General features: G+C 61.8%; 6 protein-coding genes across 6 annotated transcripts; 3 read left to right on the top strand and 3 right to left on the bottom strand.

The window, feature by feature from the left end:
- Positions 1-152: 152 nt before the first annotated feature.
- Positions 153-2,082, top strand: COLE_00323 (uncharacterized protein; the record flags this gene model as incomplete). The annotated part of the gene is made up of 4 exons (XM_018423606.2): positions 153-326; positions 615-1,811; positions 1,901-1,979; positions 2,012-2,082. The coding sequence occupies 4 exons, from the start codon at positions 153-155 to the stop codon at positions 2,080-2,082; spliced, it is 1,521 nt and encodes a 506-aa protein (XP_018277643.1).
- Positions 2,083-2,171: 89 nt separating this feature from the next.
- On the bottom strand, positions 2,172-4,043 carry COLE_00322 (uncharacterized protein; the record flags this gene model as incomplete). Its single annotated transcript, XM_018426793.2, has 1 exon — positions 2,172-4,043. The coding sequence occupies one exon, from the start codon at positions 4,041-4,043 to the stop codon at positions 2,172-2,174; it is 1,872 nt and encodes a 623-aa protein (XP_018277644.1).
- Positions 4,044-4,528: 485 nt separating this feature from the next.
- On the bottom strand, positions 4,529-7,078 carry COLE_00321 (uncharacterized protein; the record flags this gene model as incomplete). Its single annotated transcript, XM_018424836.1, has 2 exons — positions 4,529-5,951; positions 6,018-7,078. The coding sequence occupies 2 exons, from the start codon at positions 7,076-7,078 to the stop codon at positions 4,529-4,531; spliced, it is 2,484 nt and encodes an 827-aa protein (XP_018277645.1).
- Positions 7,079-7,686: 608 nt separating this feature from the next.
- On the bottom strand, positions 7,687-7,956 carry COLE_00320 (uncharacterized protein; the record flags this gene model as incomplete). Its single annotated transcript, XM_018419441.2, has 1 exon — positions 7,687-7,956. The coding sequence occupies one exon, from the start codon at positions 7,954-7,956 to the stop codon at positions 7,687-7,689; it is 270 nt and encodes an 89-aa protein (XP_018277646.1).
- An 891-nt stretch (positions 7,957-8,847) lies between these two features.
- COLE_00319 (uncharacterized protein) lies at positions 8,848-9,462 on the top strand (the record flags this gene model as incomplete). Its single annotated transcript, XM_018419442.2, has 1 exon — positions 8,848-9,462. One exon carries the CDS (start codon positions 8,848-8,850, stop codon positions 9,460-9,462), a length of 615 nt encoding a protein of 204 aa, XP_018277647.2.
- A 4,423-nt stretch (positions 9,463-13,885) lies between these two features.
- COLE_00318 (uncharacterized protein) lies at positions 13,886-16,716 on the top strand (the record flags this gene model as incomplete). Its single annotated transcript, XM_018423607.2, has 4 exons — positions 13,886-14,523; positions 14,561-14,679; positions 14,878-15,080; positions 15,121-16,716. The coding sequence occupies 4 exons, from the start codon at positions 13,886-13,888 to the stop codon at positions 16,714-16,716; spliced, it is 2,556 nt and encodes an 851-aa protein (XP_018277648.1).
- Positions 16,717-16,777: the final 61 nt, after the last annotated feature.

The raw sequence follows: 16,777 nt of genomic DNA, 5'->3' as shown, positions 1-16,777 counted from the left end.
GCACGCCACATTTATCCGGCGCAGGCCGCCACGTCTCTGTCAGTTTCCGCGTGGGTCGCCGGTCCCTGAGCTCCCTGAGCGGTGCTGCCAGTTCGTGTTCGACTTCATCAACCCCGGCACAACTCTTGCTCTCTTCTTTGTGACCACCCACCATGCCACCCCCGACCGCATCCCAAAAGCCCGCGCCAAAGCTCAACGGCAAGACGGACAAGCCCGTGCCCGCCGCGGCGGAGCACGAGGAGCACAGCGGCAAGCCGGATCAGAACAAGTACAACGCCGAGCAGGATGCGCTCAACAAGGAGATTGCGGCGCTCAAGGCTAAGCAGGTGCGTTGAGGGCGGAGGACCGCCGTGGACGCGGCGCCGGGCGGGCCGTGAAGGTCGGAGAAAGCGGCGGGATGTTGCAGTGGAGGCACAGAGGCGCCCGTGGGCGATCGCGCCGGCGTCGCTCCGATGCGCTGCTGCGCACGCTACGAATGCGCCCTCGGGCGCGCCAGTTTGCACAGAGCTTGCTGGCTTCCTTTGTCATCTCGGGGTGGTTAAGGTCGCGATTCAGGCCTTACGTTGCACCTACTGGACATGCTCGCATCCTTCTATCTCGCTGCTAACGTTCAGGACGCCCTCCGCAGCCGCATAGCCCTCACCCAGGCGCCCAAGGGCGATGACAGACGCTCGCAGCTCAAGGCTGAGATGGACGCGCTGCGCGGCGAGCAGGGAAAGTTCAAGACGGAGCGCGGCAAGCTGTTCGACGAAATGCGCAAGCTCCAGGACAGTGTCAACAAGAAGATCAAGGATGTTCAGGCGCAGCGCCAGAAGACGGGGTTCAAGAACGTCGCTGAGGTCGACGCACGCGTGGCGGCGCTCAACGCGCAGGTCGAGTCGGGCACGATGAAGCTCGTCGACGAGAAGAAGGCGCTGCAGGAGATCACGATGCTTAAGCGTGCCCGCAAGACGATGGAGGCGAGCGGGAGCTCGGACGAGGCGATCGCTGCGGACAAGGAGCGGATTGAGGCGCTCAAGAAGCAGCTGGACGACCCCGAGGCCAAGAAGGTGTCGGAGCGGTTTGACGCGCTCAAGAAGGAGATGGACGCGCTGCGCGCCGAGGGCGACAAGGCGTACGCCGAGCGCAACAAGCTGTACGACGAGCGCACCGCCATCTCGAAGCAGATGGACGACCTGTACGCGCGCAAGCGCGACGCGGCGCAGGCCTTCCACGACGCCAAGGACAAGTACTACGCGAAGCAGCAGGCGATCCGGCAGGCGCGGCAGGAGCGCTTCAAGGCCGAGAAGGCCAAGGAGGACGCTGCGCGCCGCGAGGAGGAAATTACGCAGATGCGCGAGGACGCCAAGGCGCCCGCGTACGCCTCTGAAATCGAGGACTGCACCATCCTCATCAACTACTTCGCTGGCAAGTACGGCGTGGGCGAGGTGCCCGCGACGAGCACGGAGAAGAAGGCGACGACGATCGCGGGCGTCAAGGCGCCCGAGGTGCGCCAGGTCACGTCCGACTTTGCGGGCATGCAGCTCAAGAAGAAGGACGACGAGCTTGACGGCTGGTTTGCCGGCTCGGGCAAGGGCAAGAAGAAGGGGCGCAAGGGCGCGAGTGCGACTGGCTCCAACGCCGCGTCGGGGACTGCGACGCCCACCGCCCCGGCCCACGCTGACAGCGTCAACCTCCCCATGCACCTCCTGAGTGCGCTGCTGGGCTTCGGCATCTCGCCGCCCACGGGCAAGGACGACATTGCGCGCGCCGTGTCCGACCTCGAGACGAAGAAGGCATGGTTTGAGGCCAACTCGGAGCAGAAGACCAAGGTGAGTGGGGCGAGCGAGCTGTGTAGCGGCGGGCAGCGTGTGGAGAGCGCGCAGCTCGGTTATCTAGCGGACAGCAACACTGACTGCAGGACGAGATCGCGCGCGTCGAGAAGCTCGTGGCCAAGATGCAGAAGAAGAATGCGCCGGCCGAGGGCGACGACGAGGAGGGTGAGTTGTGACTCGTATCTCGCTGACAGCAGTCGAGTCCGAGGAGGCTAAGGACGAGCCTGCGGCCGCGGCCGAGGCCGAGGCCGAGAAGACCGAGGCGTAGGACGCCAATCTTATATGTCAGGGATGCATGGCCCGTGGGCTGTCACAACTAAAGTATGCTGCAAGGTACCGAGTACGAGTACAATCTGGCTACTGCTGCTGGTTGTCGGGACCGGGGTTGCCCTGCGGCCAGTACCCTCCCATTCCCATGCCGCCCATGCCCATCATGGCGGCGAAGCGCGGGTTGATCGCCGGCGCGTTGCCTCCTTGCTGCTGCTGTTGCTGTTGTCCGAACTGTTGCCCAAACTGCTGCCCGAACTGGGGGTATCCCATCGGCATGCCGCCCATGCCTCCCATGGGCATCCCGTAGCCCATCCCCGCCTGCTGGGGCATCTGGGGCATCGACGGCAAGCCCAAGCTGGCCTGCGAGGGATCGTACGCGGCCGGCGCATACGGCATGTATCCTTGCTGGTTCTGGTTTTGGGTTTGGTTCTGGTTCTGGTTCTGGTGTTGGTTCTGATACCCGAAGTCCGGGCGCGGGGGGAGGGCGTGCATGGGGCGCCCGGCCCCGGCGATGGGGCGGCCCTGTCCGCGCCCCGGTCCTCCCCTCCCGCGTCCGCGCCCGCGCCGCTCCTCGCCGTAATTCACGAGGCGGCGCGCGCCGACCTCGCCCTCGTCGGCGGCAGAGTCGGCGTGCGGCACACGCTTCTTGCCCTTCCTGCGGCGGCGGGCGGCGGCCTCCGCCTCGTCGTCGCTCCACTCGACTTCGTCGTCGCCGATCTCCTCGTCGAAGACGTTGGACGCGTCGCTGCGGAACCGCGGGTCCCGCACCGCCGCCATGTCGACGAAGGTGCGGTAGCGCGCGTCCGCGGGCACGTAGACGCGGTCGCCGGCCGCCAAGGACGGGTAGGGGAACGGCGGGGGCGGCAGGCGCAGCAGGTAGAATGGCGAGGTAAGGGGTCCGAACGTGTCGAAGATCGTGCCGAGGACTGCGCCCGAGGACGTTGTAAGGACCGAGTCGGCTTCCAGCCACCCGTCGGCGTAGGAGGCGCGCACGACGACCGTGCCGGCGGAGAGGAATTTGGGGGGTGCGGAGGAGGGTGATGTGGGGGAGGTGGTAGGCTCGGCGGGTGCGGCGGGCGCCATGTCGACATCGGCGGCGCTGGGCTCAGCCGTAGCTTCCGTGGCGACTGCAGTCGACTCGGACTCGGCGGGCGCGACTTCGGTCGTCTCGGACTTGACGGGCTCGGTCTCGGCCTTGCTCTCAACGGCCTCGGTCTGCACGTCCGCGGCCTCGGTGGCCTCGACCTTGCCGTCGACATCCTTGCCCTCCTCCTCCACATCCTCCGTGCCATCCCCCTCTTCCTCCCCCTTCTCCTCCCGCGCCCGCCACGCCTCCAGCTTCGAATCCTTCATCCAACTAACCACCTCGCCAGCGAGCACGAGACGCACATCCGCGCCGAGGTGCGCCACAGGCGGCTGCGGAACCGGGGGCAGCGCGACCTCATGCGCGCTCGTGATGGCGGACGGCTCGTCGTCGTCGTCGATCACCTCCATCCCGAACGCACCGAGCTTGCCGCTGAGGTCGTAGTCGTCGTCGTCATCTTCATCGGAAGAGGTGTCGATGAGCGCGTCTAGCTGTGCGCGGGTCACGGGCGCGGCGTTGTCGTCGTCGTCGGACTCGAACTCGGAGCTCGACTCCGAGTCCATCTCGTCGTCGGCGGCGGCAGTGGCGGGGGCGGCGGAGGTAGTGGTCGCGGGGGAAGTGGTGGCGGGGTGGATGGCGCCGGCCATCTCGGCTTCAACGAGCGCGCGCTTCTCCGCCGCGCTCATCGTCACGGGCGGGAGGGCGCCGACGACAGCGCCCTGCTCCACCAGGCTCTGGATGAATGCGAGGTCGTCCGTAGCTGCGCCGGGGGCGGGAGAACCGGTGCTAGCAGCAACAGCGCCCGCGGCGTCGCCGGCGCCGAGCGTCCCGGCGACGCCGAGCGTCATCTCAATCTCGTGGTCAGAGTCGGACATGGTGTGTTGTGGAGAGTGGCCAGCGCAAGGATGGCCAAAATACTCGCTTTCCCCACGGGGATGCCTCCACTTGAAATTATTCGTGCCTTGATGTTGTGGCAATGCGATGCGCACGAGATCCGGCGAATGCAACCCTCGCGAGCAAGACCTGTGTTTATCAAAGTGGGGTGCTCGTCTCCCCCACCTCATGCCACAAGTCGCGCCCGCGCCCGTCGCGCCCTCGCCCAACTCTTGTACTTCAACAAATGCATGGAGACAATGGCGCTTCGTAGCGCCTGCTACAGACTCATGACAATGATATGGTAGGATAATGGCAACACGTCCGTGGGTAGGATAGGGTGGGGGGAATTATACAGGGCGAGTGATACTCTTGATATATGATTGCAGGTGGATGTGATGACATGGGACGTCGCATGCCGGGACGTGGTTCGTCGTGTCTCGTCGTTGCTGTTGCCTTTTGGTTCACGTGTGATGACAAGGTCGTTTTACGCCGCGGTCATCTTCAGCGCCGGGTCCTCGGGCGTCCACGGGAGCGGGAACGTGTTCGGGGCCGGCGAGCGCGTTGGCGACGCGCGCGGGGTCGAGCTCGAGCCCGAGGTCGCACTCGCGTTTGTGGGCGTGGTGGCGCGCGCCATGTTGAATCTGTCAAACGTCGGCGTTATCGCACCGGGCGGCGTTGTGCTGCCCAAGCCAAAGCCGCTGTAGTAGCTGCTGCCAGTCACGGGCGGGAAGTAGGACCCGGTGTACTGCTCCTCGAGGGCCATGGCGGTGGTAGGGGGCGACTTGAAGAAGCAGAACCTCTCGAGAAACTCCTGGTACGTTGCAGCGTTCAGAGTACCGCCTAGACGGCCGCCATCGACATTGTCGTCGGGCGTGACCGAGCTGCACGTGTTGACAGGAGACGAGTCTCCAGTCGACATGGAGGTGGTAGGGGATTCAGGAGGGAGGAGCGTCGTTGGAGTTGGCGGAGAGGAGAGATTGCTGCTCGGGGGAGTCATGAGACCGACGCTCGAGTCTACACTTGCCAGAGAGTGTAGATCCCCCGAGACGGACGTGTTGCGCTGTATGTTGCTGCGACCCTTGTCCTCGGCTCTAGCCGTCACTGGACTCGTGACGGGGCTCGTGACGAATGTGGCACCGTCAATGATGGGCTGCATCTCTGGCGAGCGCGCACCGGCCGCAGTCGGCGTGCTTTCGCCGACGCTGTCGACCTCTGACGACTCTTCCGATGTCGTTGTAAACACTTCGTCCTCCGCGTTGACAGTGAACTCGGTGGGAACCCAAGTCGTGGCCGGGCGGCCATGAACAAGGGTCATGGGCGACGGAGGAACGGCACGTGCCCGCTCAGGGGCCAGGGGCAGAACAATGGGCACAAGCCCTCCTCCCACGGCGGATGGAAGTGTCTTGGGGGGTGACTGGGGCGGCGAAGGCGCGCAATATTTCTGGAGGCGCAGGTGCGAATGCACGTCGGGTGCAGAGGGCGCGCGGAATGCGCCCTGTGGCGGTGGGGAGAGTGCTGGTGAATCGGGGCGCTCAGGCGGAGCAACGATGGCCTGCACGGTCGACTTGGGGAACGACCAGTTGCGGGGTCCGTTGCGCCGAGGGAGAGTGGTAGTCTCCGCCGATGCAGTTCCGTGCGTGAGACTTCCGCTCCAGTACTGCGAAGTAGGACGCTGGCGGCTCTTCGCCTGCTGCTTGAACGAGATGTGATAGTTCTGGCCGCCGTTCGAATCCCACCACTCGCCCCCGTTGGCATTGTACCGGACGCAGAACATGAACGAGCGGTTCTCAATTTTCCGGCGATAATCCTCGAGCTTAATGTTGAAGGTGAAACGGTCCCAGCCCTCGTCGCCGGTGGTTCCAGCGGGGATGTGCGAAACGTGCGACGCCGATACCTCCGAAACCGTCCTGAGATGTCAGCAAGCTGGCCAAGAGAGGTTCAGAATGATCTGCGGGCGTGCCCGGGGTACTCACTGCCAGTCGTCCAGGGTGAAGCGCACGGCCACCCACTTCTCAAAGGCGATGTTGCGAACGAGCACCGATCCACGCAGCCCCAAAGGCTGGCTCATCTCGATGCGCTCGAGGACAACATACTCGTTGTTGAGCAGACCATATGTACCAGGGCCAAAGTCGAGGCGCACGCGGGGCACGGCACTGCATGTGTCGATCTGGATCTCCGTCTGAGCGACGCCCGCCCCACGCGGAACCCCGCTGCGGCGTGTGCGGAAGTGTACAGAATCTGACAGGTCGTGTTCCTGATCATCCTCGCCGTCCGGCCCCTTGATCAGTGCGTCGGGCCGCTGACCGCGCGCGAAGTGAACGACAGATTCAAGCCCACATTCGTCGAAGCGCACACTCTTTGTCCTTTCGCGCAAGTTGTGCGATGACTTTGACTTTGCCCACAGATCCTCCTTCCCACCACGGCCGAGGTCAGGAGTGGATAGAGAGCGGTTCTTGAGAGCGGGCTTGACCATCTCGCCCGACTTCTTGCGCACCATTCGGTCCGATGGACGCGTGGAGTTGACGGGGCTATGCGGCTCGGGTGGCTCGGTTGGTGAGGGAAGTGATGAAGACGAGGATGAGGACGAGACGCGCTTCTGCCGCTGGAGCAAATGGGACGTGGAATGGGAGACTGGAGGCGTTGAAGGAGCTAGAGCTGGAGGTTTGGCGGCTCGAGAGGTGCTAGAAGGAGTGGCCTTGTCAATTCGAAGTCCCAGGATGCTATAGTCGGAGCCCTTGGCAGGAGGCGACTGGAGTGGCTCCACGGTGCGCATGGCGTCGAGAGCCTCACGGTGAGCAGCAGAGTTGGCTGCTGTCCGAGGAGAGTTGGAGAGGGTGCCCTTGCGGTGAGAATGAGTGTTCGTCGTTGTCGTCAAAGCGGACGATGTGGCACGGCGAGGAAGTCCAGGCATGGGACTGGTGGTGGGGCGAACTTCGAGAGAGGTGTTGTGCGAGTGTCGCCGTGCATACCTAGGTCGCGCATCCCCCAGCGGCGAGAGCGGCGAGGTTGGAGAGGTGGGCTCTGCGTAAGGCATGGTGGGATTCGCAATGGGAAAGCAACGAGGCGCTGGGAAGTCAGCAAGGGCATCGATAAGGGTGTGTGATAAGGGGCTGGGAGGTTTGCAGCGGTTGCGGAGTGGGAAAGCACATGGTGGCGTACGTCGCTTCGCGCCTCGCCCTCCTCGTCCTCGTCCTCGTCCTCGTCCTCATCCTCCGATGGGACAAACAAGTGGGGAGAGGGAGAGGGAGAGGGAAAGGGAGAGGGGAAGAGGAACGACATAGCAGAAAGTGTGGGAAGAGGGGATGTGGATCGTGGCGCGATAGCCATCAGCCGATACGGCTGGCTGGGAGCCTTTTGGGACGGCTGCGAGGATGATTTGTGATACACTTGCAGTTTTGGGTCCCGACTACCGATGGCCGGGAAGACGCAATATGATCGCGGCTTCACACGTGTGGGAGTCGACTTACGTGGACGAGATGGGTGGGATTGAGCCTCTGGGGGGGAGATCAAGGCTGGTGGGCTTGGCTGTGATATAAAAGAAAGTGGACAGGAGTGGATGGGAAGAAAGTCGAGCAGACCCTTTGCGTGTTGTGGTAAAGAAGAGGAATGAGGGAGAGGGGCTTGGGGCGTTGTAAATCGAGCTCAGCTGACTGTTGTGGACGACATATTGACGCGTGGTGGAGGGCGTAGAGAGAAGAAGTAAGAGGACGAGACCGAAATGTTCGGTGCGATGGCGGAAGTTGAAGCGAGGAGGGGGGAAAGTGTGATGTGATGGCGAGCGATGGGGGATGGTGGAGTGACGAGATGAGCGGGGGATGTGTTTGATTGTTCGAGTGTTCGAGTGTTCGAGTGTGCGAGTGTGCGAGGAACGAGGATCAAGCGAGGGAGAAGAGAATGATTAGCTCTGTTCATGCAATGGGGGGGGGGGGGGAGCAGAGTGGCACTGCAGCGACGCAGCGATAGCGTGCTGGGCGGCATGGGCGGGATGGTGCAAGCGGAATGCAACAACCACACTCTACTCTGCTCTACACAAAGGGTCTGGGCCCCCAATCGTGGCTTGCGTGGGAATCCCTCTTTATCGGTTGGGGATGACCACCGGCGATTGACACGGCAAGGGAAGACTCACAGATGCCCACGCAACGACCGGGCCGCTCTCGGTGATGGCGAGGAGAGGGCAAGTGGTGAAGAGGGAGAGAGGGGGGAAAGAGTAGGTCGACCCGGAGGATGAAGAGGTGGCCTACTTCTGTGTTGGTGTAAGCAGAGCTATTTCGTGTCGCGATAATTGATAATGACACCACCGTTCATGCCCCCCTCCTGCCCTTGAAAGTAGCTCGGGGCTCGGCTTTGCCAGGGGATCGGCGACATGGATGACGCGCGAGGCTGAGAGAGACAAGGGCGGGCGGGCGAGCGGGCGGAAGGGCGTAGAGCCAGAGGGAAGAGGGAGAGCGGGGGCCGAGGCGCCATCCGAGTGCAGAGGGGCACAATGCCCATACACCGTATTCCGGACGCCGTCCCTGCCGCCCCCCTGCTGCCCTGCCCGTGCATGACATCACCATCTCTCTCACCCATCTCTTCACCCAAATCATCAGCGGAGAGCGGATCCTTGTCCTCCGCTTTCACTCTTCACATCTTTCCCATCACCCGCAGGCCTCGCCGGTGCCATCCACCCCTCCGCACCACTCCGCACTACACTACGTTGGCCGCATGGCCGACGCGGGTTCGGCGCAGCTTTGGAGGCACCCCGGCACCCCGGCACCCCGGCACCCCGGCACCGCATCTCGGCATCCCAGCACGCTATGGACAATGGTCGACTCACCAAAATGTTTTTGTCCGGTGGGACAAGTGTCTGTGCCGCGTCGAGGCACGACTTTGAGGCCGGAGTTGGGAAATGGGCGGGGGCGGGGTGGGAACGTGGGGGTGGAAAGCGGGGTGGGGAAGGCGGGAACACGGGAACCGGGGGCCGGAGGGGCGCACTGGCAAGTACCAGTTGTTTTTGGAACGAGCGCTCAAAGTTTTTGGGTGAGATTGGGACGAATAGCCAATCTACCCAGACTTGAGGCACGCGGCGTGGATGGAAAGTTGGTGGGAGCGTGGAAGATGGAAGGTGGAAGATGGTGCGGCAGTGGACGTGGGGTGCGGCAATGGTTCCAACGTGTGGGGAATAGGCACAGATTTAGACGCAGGTGGTCGAGGTACCAACTAGGTCCGAGCACGAGCACTGGTGCACTGATGTGGAGATGGAAAGGGGATGAGGTAGTGACTGATGGAAGCGGTGTCGACGAGGAGGTGGATATATATATAGGAGAGGGAGAGTGGATGAATGCAGAGAGCAAAACTGGTGTTGACGTAGGCCGTTGGCTGGGAAGGTGGGAGCCGTCTGGTGTGTTGTGTGAGAGTGCAAAGTGGATGAATGCGTAGGTGGCTGGTCGCTCTAGTGCAATAGATGTGTGAGTCGAGTGAGGACGGCGGCTGTTGCGTGCTGCTGGCTGCTATCTGCTAGTTTGGTAGCTGCCAGCTGCCAGATGCCAGATGATTTTGCTTGGCACGGCTGAATTTGTAGAAAGTCGAAAGGTGTTGTGGGGTGAAACAATGATTCAATGAAGACTGGGGGGAACGAGGGCCGCGCAAACGCGTAGGGAGGTAGGGAGGAAGAATGGTGGCGCTGGGCGGCCAGGCGGCGTGAGTCGCTACTCGGCAGGGAAGTTGGATGGCGGTGAGACGGTGTCGACCCGATGTTCCGATGTTGGAATAGACGGATAGTGATGGAAGCGGTGCTGTGCGGTGTATAGATGGGGTTGTGATGTAGCGTGGCTAGCGTGGGTGGGAGGAGGAGGGAGGGGGAAAAAGTGCGCGGGGTGCGTGATGCGATGCGCAATGAGATGGGAGGTAGCGATGCGATTGCGCGTGATGACGAGGAAGATGGAAAGTACGCGCGTGTGTGGGTGTGGGCGTGCGGAAGACGCGAGGATCTGTGGATGGAGGGGCGGAGCGGAGCGGAGGAGGCCGGGTCGGGAGCTGGGATTGGCAGGCGCAGATGAGACGCGCCTGGATGAAGATGTTTCGCCCAAGTGCTGAGTGCTGAGTAAATGGTGATTCACAAGCTCTACGATCTACAAGTGGCCGAGTCGATAGGTGACATGAGAGTGCTAGGGGATAGCGGCGGCAGACAATTGGATGGAGGCTAGCGCGCTCGCGTTGGCGTGCTGGCGTGGATCGCGTGCACACTGCCAGCTGCCAGATTTGAGAATTGCGAGTGCCAGAGCGTCCACGGTGGAGATCGAGTGAATGCCATGAGCTAGACTTGATCCATTCCCCAATTCCCCCCATCTCCCTGATTGTCCCTTATTCCATATATCCATATCCTCCGCACCTCCTCTCGCTTCCTTGCCTCCTTGCCTCATCGCCTCGTGGCTCGTGGCTCGTGGTTCGTGGCATGCTGGCCCAGGCCCGCCAATCCAGGGACAGAGCTGTACGACGCGACTTGATCTCAGGGACAACACCCTCGATCTTCCGCCTGTGTGCCTGGGCACAGAATACATTGCAAGTTGGCAGCGGTGCACGAGTGTACTGTAATAATGATTCATCAAGTGCGGAGAAGTCAAACACGACAGTCGATTCCCACGCCGCCGTTGTCATCCTCTATCTTCCCTTCATCCACGTCCCATTCATGCGGCATGCGGTACCAACCTGCCCTTTTCGAGATCCCGTGGGCCCGAGACAAGATAACCCAGCGATCCAAGGCTAGCGTGGGCAGCGAAAAGCGGGACGTTATCCATGGCCATGAGACACAACATCTCCAATGAAATTTCGTGGGGTGCCAAGCCAGATGTCAGATGTCAGATGTCAGCTGATCAGCTGATGGCCTGCCGGCGGGAGGCGTCTGTGGCATACTGGGTGCGCCTCCGCCGTCGTTCTCCGTACTCGGAGATGGGCCGCATGCTGGCAAGCACTCAGACAGCCAGCAGCCAGCAGCTGGGAGATGGCAGAGCAAGGCACCGAGCTGGGGGCAGGGAGGTGGGAAAACATGCGTGGATACGGCCGTAGATCCGGGGTCCCATGGGCCTTCTCATCTCCCAGCTTGCCAGCTTAACCAGCTTGCCAGCTCCCAGGCATGTCGCGTTTCAGGCGCATATAATGTCGGCCGGGTCTGGCCCGAAGCGCAACCTCACGCCTCGCGCCTGGCGCCTGGCGCCTCTCGCCCTGCCCTCGGCGTCGCCACGCGACCGCGCGACGATGATCGCTTGCACGCTCACTGCATGCGCATGCACACCATGCACCCGAAGATCCGAAGATCATCCACGCGACACTAATAATGTCTAAGAAAGGATCAGCCAAGCGAGTAATGTGAAGAGGATGGAGGAGCAATGTGACTTGCCACGGCTTGCCTCCCTGATTCCATACTCTCGTCTCAGGCTGCTGGCTGCTGCTAATTTTACTGCTATTCGCGTCCGCCCACTCTACTCTTTCAGTACTGACAGAGAGAACCGCAACTTGGACGCTACGAGTAGAGGCAGGCCAGATCCGAGTGGGCATTTCGGCTGCGTATCAGGCAGATCGCAAAACTGCAGAATGCAGCCGCCGACCACTTACGAGCAATTACGAGGCCTTGCAAGGCGACAACGTGTTCTCGCGTCCAATCGCGCCAATCGCACGAGCCGATTGATAAGCGTCAGCTGACCGCGAGCCGCGAGCCCTCCTGCGATCCTGCAAGCTACAGTCGATCCGCATACAGTATAGTTGTCTGACGATTGGAGGCCTCAATTCCGCCTCTCCCTGTGGCGGAGGGACGGAGATCCGGAGAGGGATGGGAAAGGCGGATGGCGGATGGCGGATATTCGGGGTCGACGTCGGTGGTGGCATGGGAAGGAGCGGAAACGGGGCGGTGGGCGTGCCTCGGAGCTTCCGCATCCGCACGCCGATGAGTCGGCTCACGGCTCGCGGCTCGTGGCTCGTCGGCTTGCGGAGAAAGCCGGTAGATAAGTGGAGGGAGGAGGCGAGGAGGAGATCGGTTCCTGACGAGGACCGTGGTTCGAGGATCAAAGGCGGTCCGTGTGGAGGGTGGCTTGGGCCGCCGGCCGCATGGCGGTCCATCTTATTTCTTCTCCCTCGTCTGATCCTCTGATCCTCTGACATCTGACAGACAGCCAACAGACGGTCCGTGCACGATGCCTGGTTTCATCGCTTACCCCAGCTAGCCCTATGGATATGGATGGCCCTTTGTATCCCTATATCCCTGCGATTGGGGATCCTGGGATCCTGCGAGCATGCGAGAATGAATTGCGCACGGTGTTGGGGAGGAGATGAGGAGGGATGAGGAGAGCGGATGATACAGTATGCTGACGGCGGGGAGAACGGCCAAGGCATGCAAGGCAAGTCTGCTCCAGACGCAGACCAATTTGTTAACCTGACCCAGAGCATTGGACGATGGTCTGAACCCTCACGCCCTCACACGATGTACACGATGTACACGATGACACTCTCGACATGCCCCGGATGGCCGCATACCCCGAACACGCCAAAGGAACATTGTCCACTCCCCGAATCCACTGCTGACTGTGCCCCTCTACACCCCTCTTCCCCCTCCTTGCTCCCCCTCGCCTCGTGTCGCGCGTCCATCAGCTCTCATCAGCTATAGCCGGCAACACGCGGCCGACTAGAACCCGTCGCAAATCACCCATGGCCGGTGGCCTCAGCGTCCGTGCTCAATCGCATCCACACTGTTCACCATCTGCTGGCTAGCTGGCCACTGGCTAGCTGGCCACTGACCTTCCTCCACTCCTCCACTCCCAACACACGCGCCCGAGCCTCTCTCTCTCTCTCTTTCCCCCCCCCCACCTCCCTTCGCCTCGACCTCCTCACTCCTTACTCCGTGCTCCCCACTCTCCACTCTCCACTCTCCACTCTCCACTCTCCACTCTCCACTCCGCTCCCTCCCCTTCGCTCTTTCAACTTCTTGCCACTCACTCACCACACTCACTAATCGTCCCCGTCACCGTCACCGTCACCCGTCCCCCTTCGCCTCACCCTCCTCCTCACCCAAAGCCCCCCCCCCCCCAACAGCCAACCCCAGCACAACCTTCCTCCATGCCCTCGGCCTCGTGGGTCTACGAGACTCCGGTCGAGTACCATGTCGCATCCACAAGTCTCCTCACACCCTCCTCCCCCTCCCCCGCCCTCTCAAAGAAGAAGCGCGCCTCAGAGATAGACATTGTGAGTGACGCAATCTCCCGCCCCCTTGCGCCCCCGCTGACTTTAGCCTACGCCTCCTCTTGGCCCCCCCCCGCCCCCTATTCGAAAGCTCCCCTCTCCCATCTCCATCACTCCATTCACCGACAGCCTTCGACATCACCCCTCCTCACCGCTCCCACCCACCCAAATCGCGCGCAGCCCGAGCATCTACTGGCTCGGCCTCCATCGATCGATCCCTCAAGCGTACGTGCACGCAATATCAAGCAGGTGCTGACCCAGCCCCAGATTCGCGTTCGTATGGAAAACTCCCCGGGTGGCGCGCTCCGGCCTCAGTTTCAGGTCCAGAGCGAGGCCTGCCCACGCGATGGTCCAAAGGTGCCTTGTCCATTAGCCTCGCCGGGGAGGGCGGAGTCGGCGGCGGAGAGCTTCGCGTGTTGCGTTCCGCAACTGTGAGCGTCAGAAAACAAAAAGGTTGAGCTCACCACAGCGTAAACCAGTGTTCAACATTGGTCTGCCGGCGCTCGCGGACAGCGGTGTGTGGAGCATCAGCGATATACAGCACATTCACCCGTCAGTCTCGGCGCGGACACATGGCATCTCTCTCCGCCTCACAGGATGTAAAGTGTTCGAGGAACCACAACCAACAGGCTCGATGCCAGCCGAGATCTCACGTTCCAGGACCCAGCAGGAGAGTACAACCAGCAGTGCCAGCTCTCAGGGCGCCATGAGCCCGCCAAAGACCTTCATGTCGGTACCGTTTGGAAGGAAACGTCAGCCGAGTGACGGCTCCCGCCTCTTCGGCATGATCCCCATGACTACTCGCGCCCGAAGCAAGACAATATCAGCATCTGAAGTTGGTTCTCCGACTCCGTCCTCTGAAGCGCCGCCGCCATCTGCCGTCCCATCTCCCCCGCCGCTCGCGCCAACGACTCAGCTCTTCCAGCCCCAGGAAGCAGGTGAGCAAGAATTGATGCTCTTTCTTGCCTTCTCGAGTCAGCGGATCAAGGACGAGTGGTATGCCATCCTTCGCTCGCTTGCGCGCATCCCTCTTGAGGATGGGCGCCAGATGCGCTCCCACCGGCGTCTTCGAATTGCTGTCCTGGACATTCAAGAGGCGCAGGCGAGCCACATGCCCATGCCCGACCTCGACGGCAGCAGCTCGCAGCAAGACGGCAGCATTACGAGTGACAGTCGGCCTGTAAAGTCGCCAAGTAAGCGGCGAGATGCGGACATGAAACGCGTCAACTCCAAACCGGGTTGGTCGTGGAAGGACCAAATTCGGGTTGAACTGTTAGGTGCAGCAAGGTACTGTAACGCTGACATTCAGGCTTCTGGATGACCGACTCGTAGCTCGCACTGGCTGGACCAAGGCGACAGAGGGGGGTGCCACACCCTTCTGGGGCGAGCAGTTCAATCTAACAGAGGTTCCCCATTTCACTACGTGTTGTGAGTACGCATGCGTGTGCAGGCGAGGATGGTCGCACATCGCATCGCACGCAAGCCCTTTGACGCTATGACCCTCCCTCTGGCCTAGATTGAACATGCGAACCGGGGCAGATTTCCAGCTCAGGAGATGTGCAGAGTCGGGCCGAGCCAACTCCCCGCGTTTCAAACTCTACGCTCCATGCGCACCGCTTACGCTAGCCTTGCTTCTCTTGCGGCAGAAAAAGGACAAGATTTCGGTGCTTTTCGGCAAGGTTGACCTTCCACTCGTGTCATCCTTCACGAAAGCCGCCGACGAGCGATACCCTGTCCGCTCAGTAACTGGGAACATTATCGGCGAGATCCGACTCACGGTTTCCTATCAAGAGGTCAACGTAATCTCGCTGGCAGAGTACAACTCCCTGGTGAGCCCCCTACTCGGGTACACAGCCACTAACTGACAAGCAGCTGGCGCACTCGGGCAATGCGTCAAAGTTCCTCTACGTCATGGGCGGCCGCGGTCAGATGGAGGGCACGATGGAGTATCTGTGCCGTATTGCGCTGTGCGAGGGCGCTCTCATGGACAGAGTGCGAGATACTGCGACGATAGAGGCGAGGAGTGCGGGCACCACCCTATTCCGCAGCACCACGCCGCTCTCAAAGACACTAGAGGTCCTCATGCGCATGATGTGCTCCGATTTTCTCCAGGCGTCTCTGGGGCCGACAATCAAGCGCGTCATGCGCGAGAGCATTGAGCCCCGTCTCTTCCAGCCAGGTTACAGTGACGAAAGCGAGCCTGTTCTCAACTTCCGCGTACTGGGCGTTATGACAGAGCTCATCCAGACTTGCTGGGCGAACATGTACGACAACCGTCACCTGTTTCCGAACTTTATCCGCCATATCCTAGCACACCTCTTCCGGATGGTCAAGGAGTTTCACGACGACGGCGACGATTTGCTGCGTTACAAGGCCGTGTCGAGCTTTGTATTCTTGCGGCTGATCGGGCCGGCGCTCATGTCACCACACCTTTTTGGACTGGCCAGCTCGCTTCTCGAACCAGCACAGCAGCGCACCCTTACGCTCATCGCAAAGGTGCTGCACACGCTCGCGTTCTTCTCGGACAAAGACCTGGTGCGGCACGCGGACCTCGCGTTGTTCAAGGTCTTTATTCAAGCCAACAACGACGTCATGATCGACTATCTGGTGTCACTAGCCACGCCAGCGGGCGACCACGAGGCTGGTGCCAACGTCTCCCCCGAGGTTGAGCGCCTGCTCACCGCACGTCGCAAACTCGTGCCAACCTTCCATGCTGAGGCCATCCCCCATCTCACCGCTGCGGGCCCGATAGACCTGAGTGCCGACTGGGCCGTGTGCTGCGAGACGTGGTATGAGAAGCGGCAGCATCCTGGCGCAAAGCTCACGACGCTGCCAACTGTCGTCGCGGAGCTTGGCGACATCGCCGACTTGATGGAGAAGTACGACGACTTTCTGGACCGGATCCACTCGCTCGCATGCCCGCCAGACCCCATCCAGTTTGATCTGGGCGTGGACGACGTGGCCGGCCTCCCCAGCCGCCTTGTGCGCGAGCCGTCCGATGAGCTCGACTGGGGATCTCGCCCGTCTCTCAATCTCTCCATCTCCACTACGCCGAGCTCGGAGGACTCGCATCCCGATCGCACGTACATGTCTGCGCCGAGGAGATGTCACAAGCCCGATCTCTCGATCGATACCAAGGTTTGCGTGGTTCGGCGCCCCGCTGAGCCCTCGTCGTCCGACGACGACTCCCCGACGACGGCACGCCAAACGCGCGTCCCACGCCCGCGCACTCCCGCGTCTCCTGCCCTCCGCCGCCTCGACACGCCTGCCATAGCTCTGCCGCCACCGCTCCCGACATCGCCACTGTCACCGAGGAAGGAAAAGGGAGACACGCAGCGCAGCACGCGACGCCGACGCCCTACGCTGCCGAGCTTCAAGCTTCTCGGGCGCTCTGAGCCTCCACCCCCCGTGCCACCGCTCATCTGGCAGGCGGGTTTGGGTCCCGCCGAGTTGAACCGCAGCTAAGGAGCCACAAGCAAGCCACGATCCAGATACGAGCCAGATACGAGCCAGTCACGAGCCAGGT

Source organism: Cutaneotrichosporon oleaginosum (assembly GCF_008065305.1).
Source record: "Cutaneotrichosporon oleaginosum strain ATCC 20508 chromosome Unknown ATCC20508_contig01, whole genome shotgun sequence".
In the NCBI taxonomy this organism is placed as follows: Eukaryota; Fungi; Basidiomycota; class Tremellomycetes; order Trichosporonales; family Trichosporonaceae; genus Cutaneotrichosporon; species Cutaneotrichosporon oleaginosum.
Note: the sequence above shows the minus strand (reverse complement) of the source record. Positions and strands in the feature narration are given on the sequence as shown.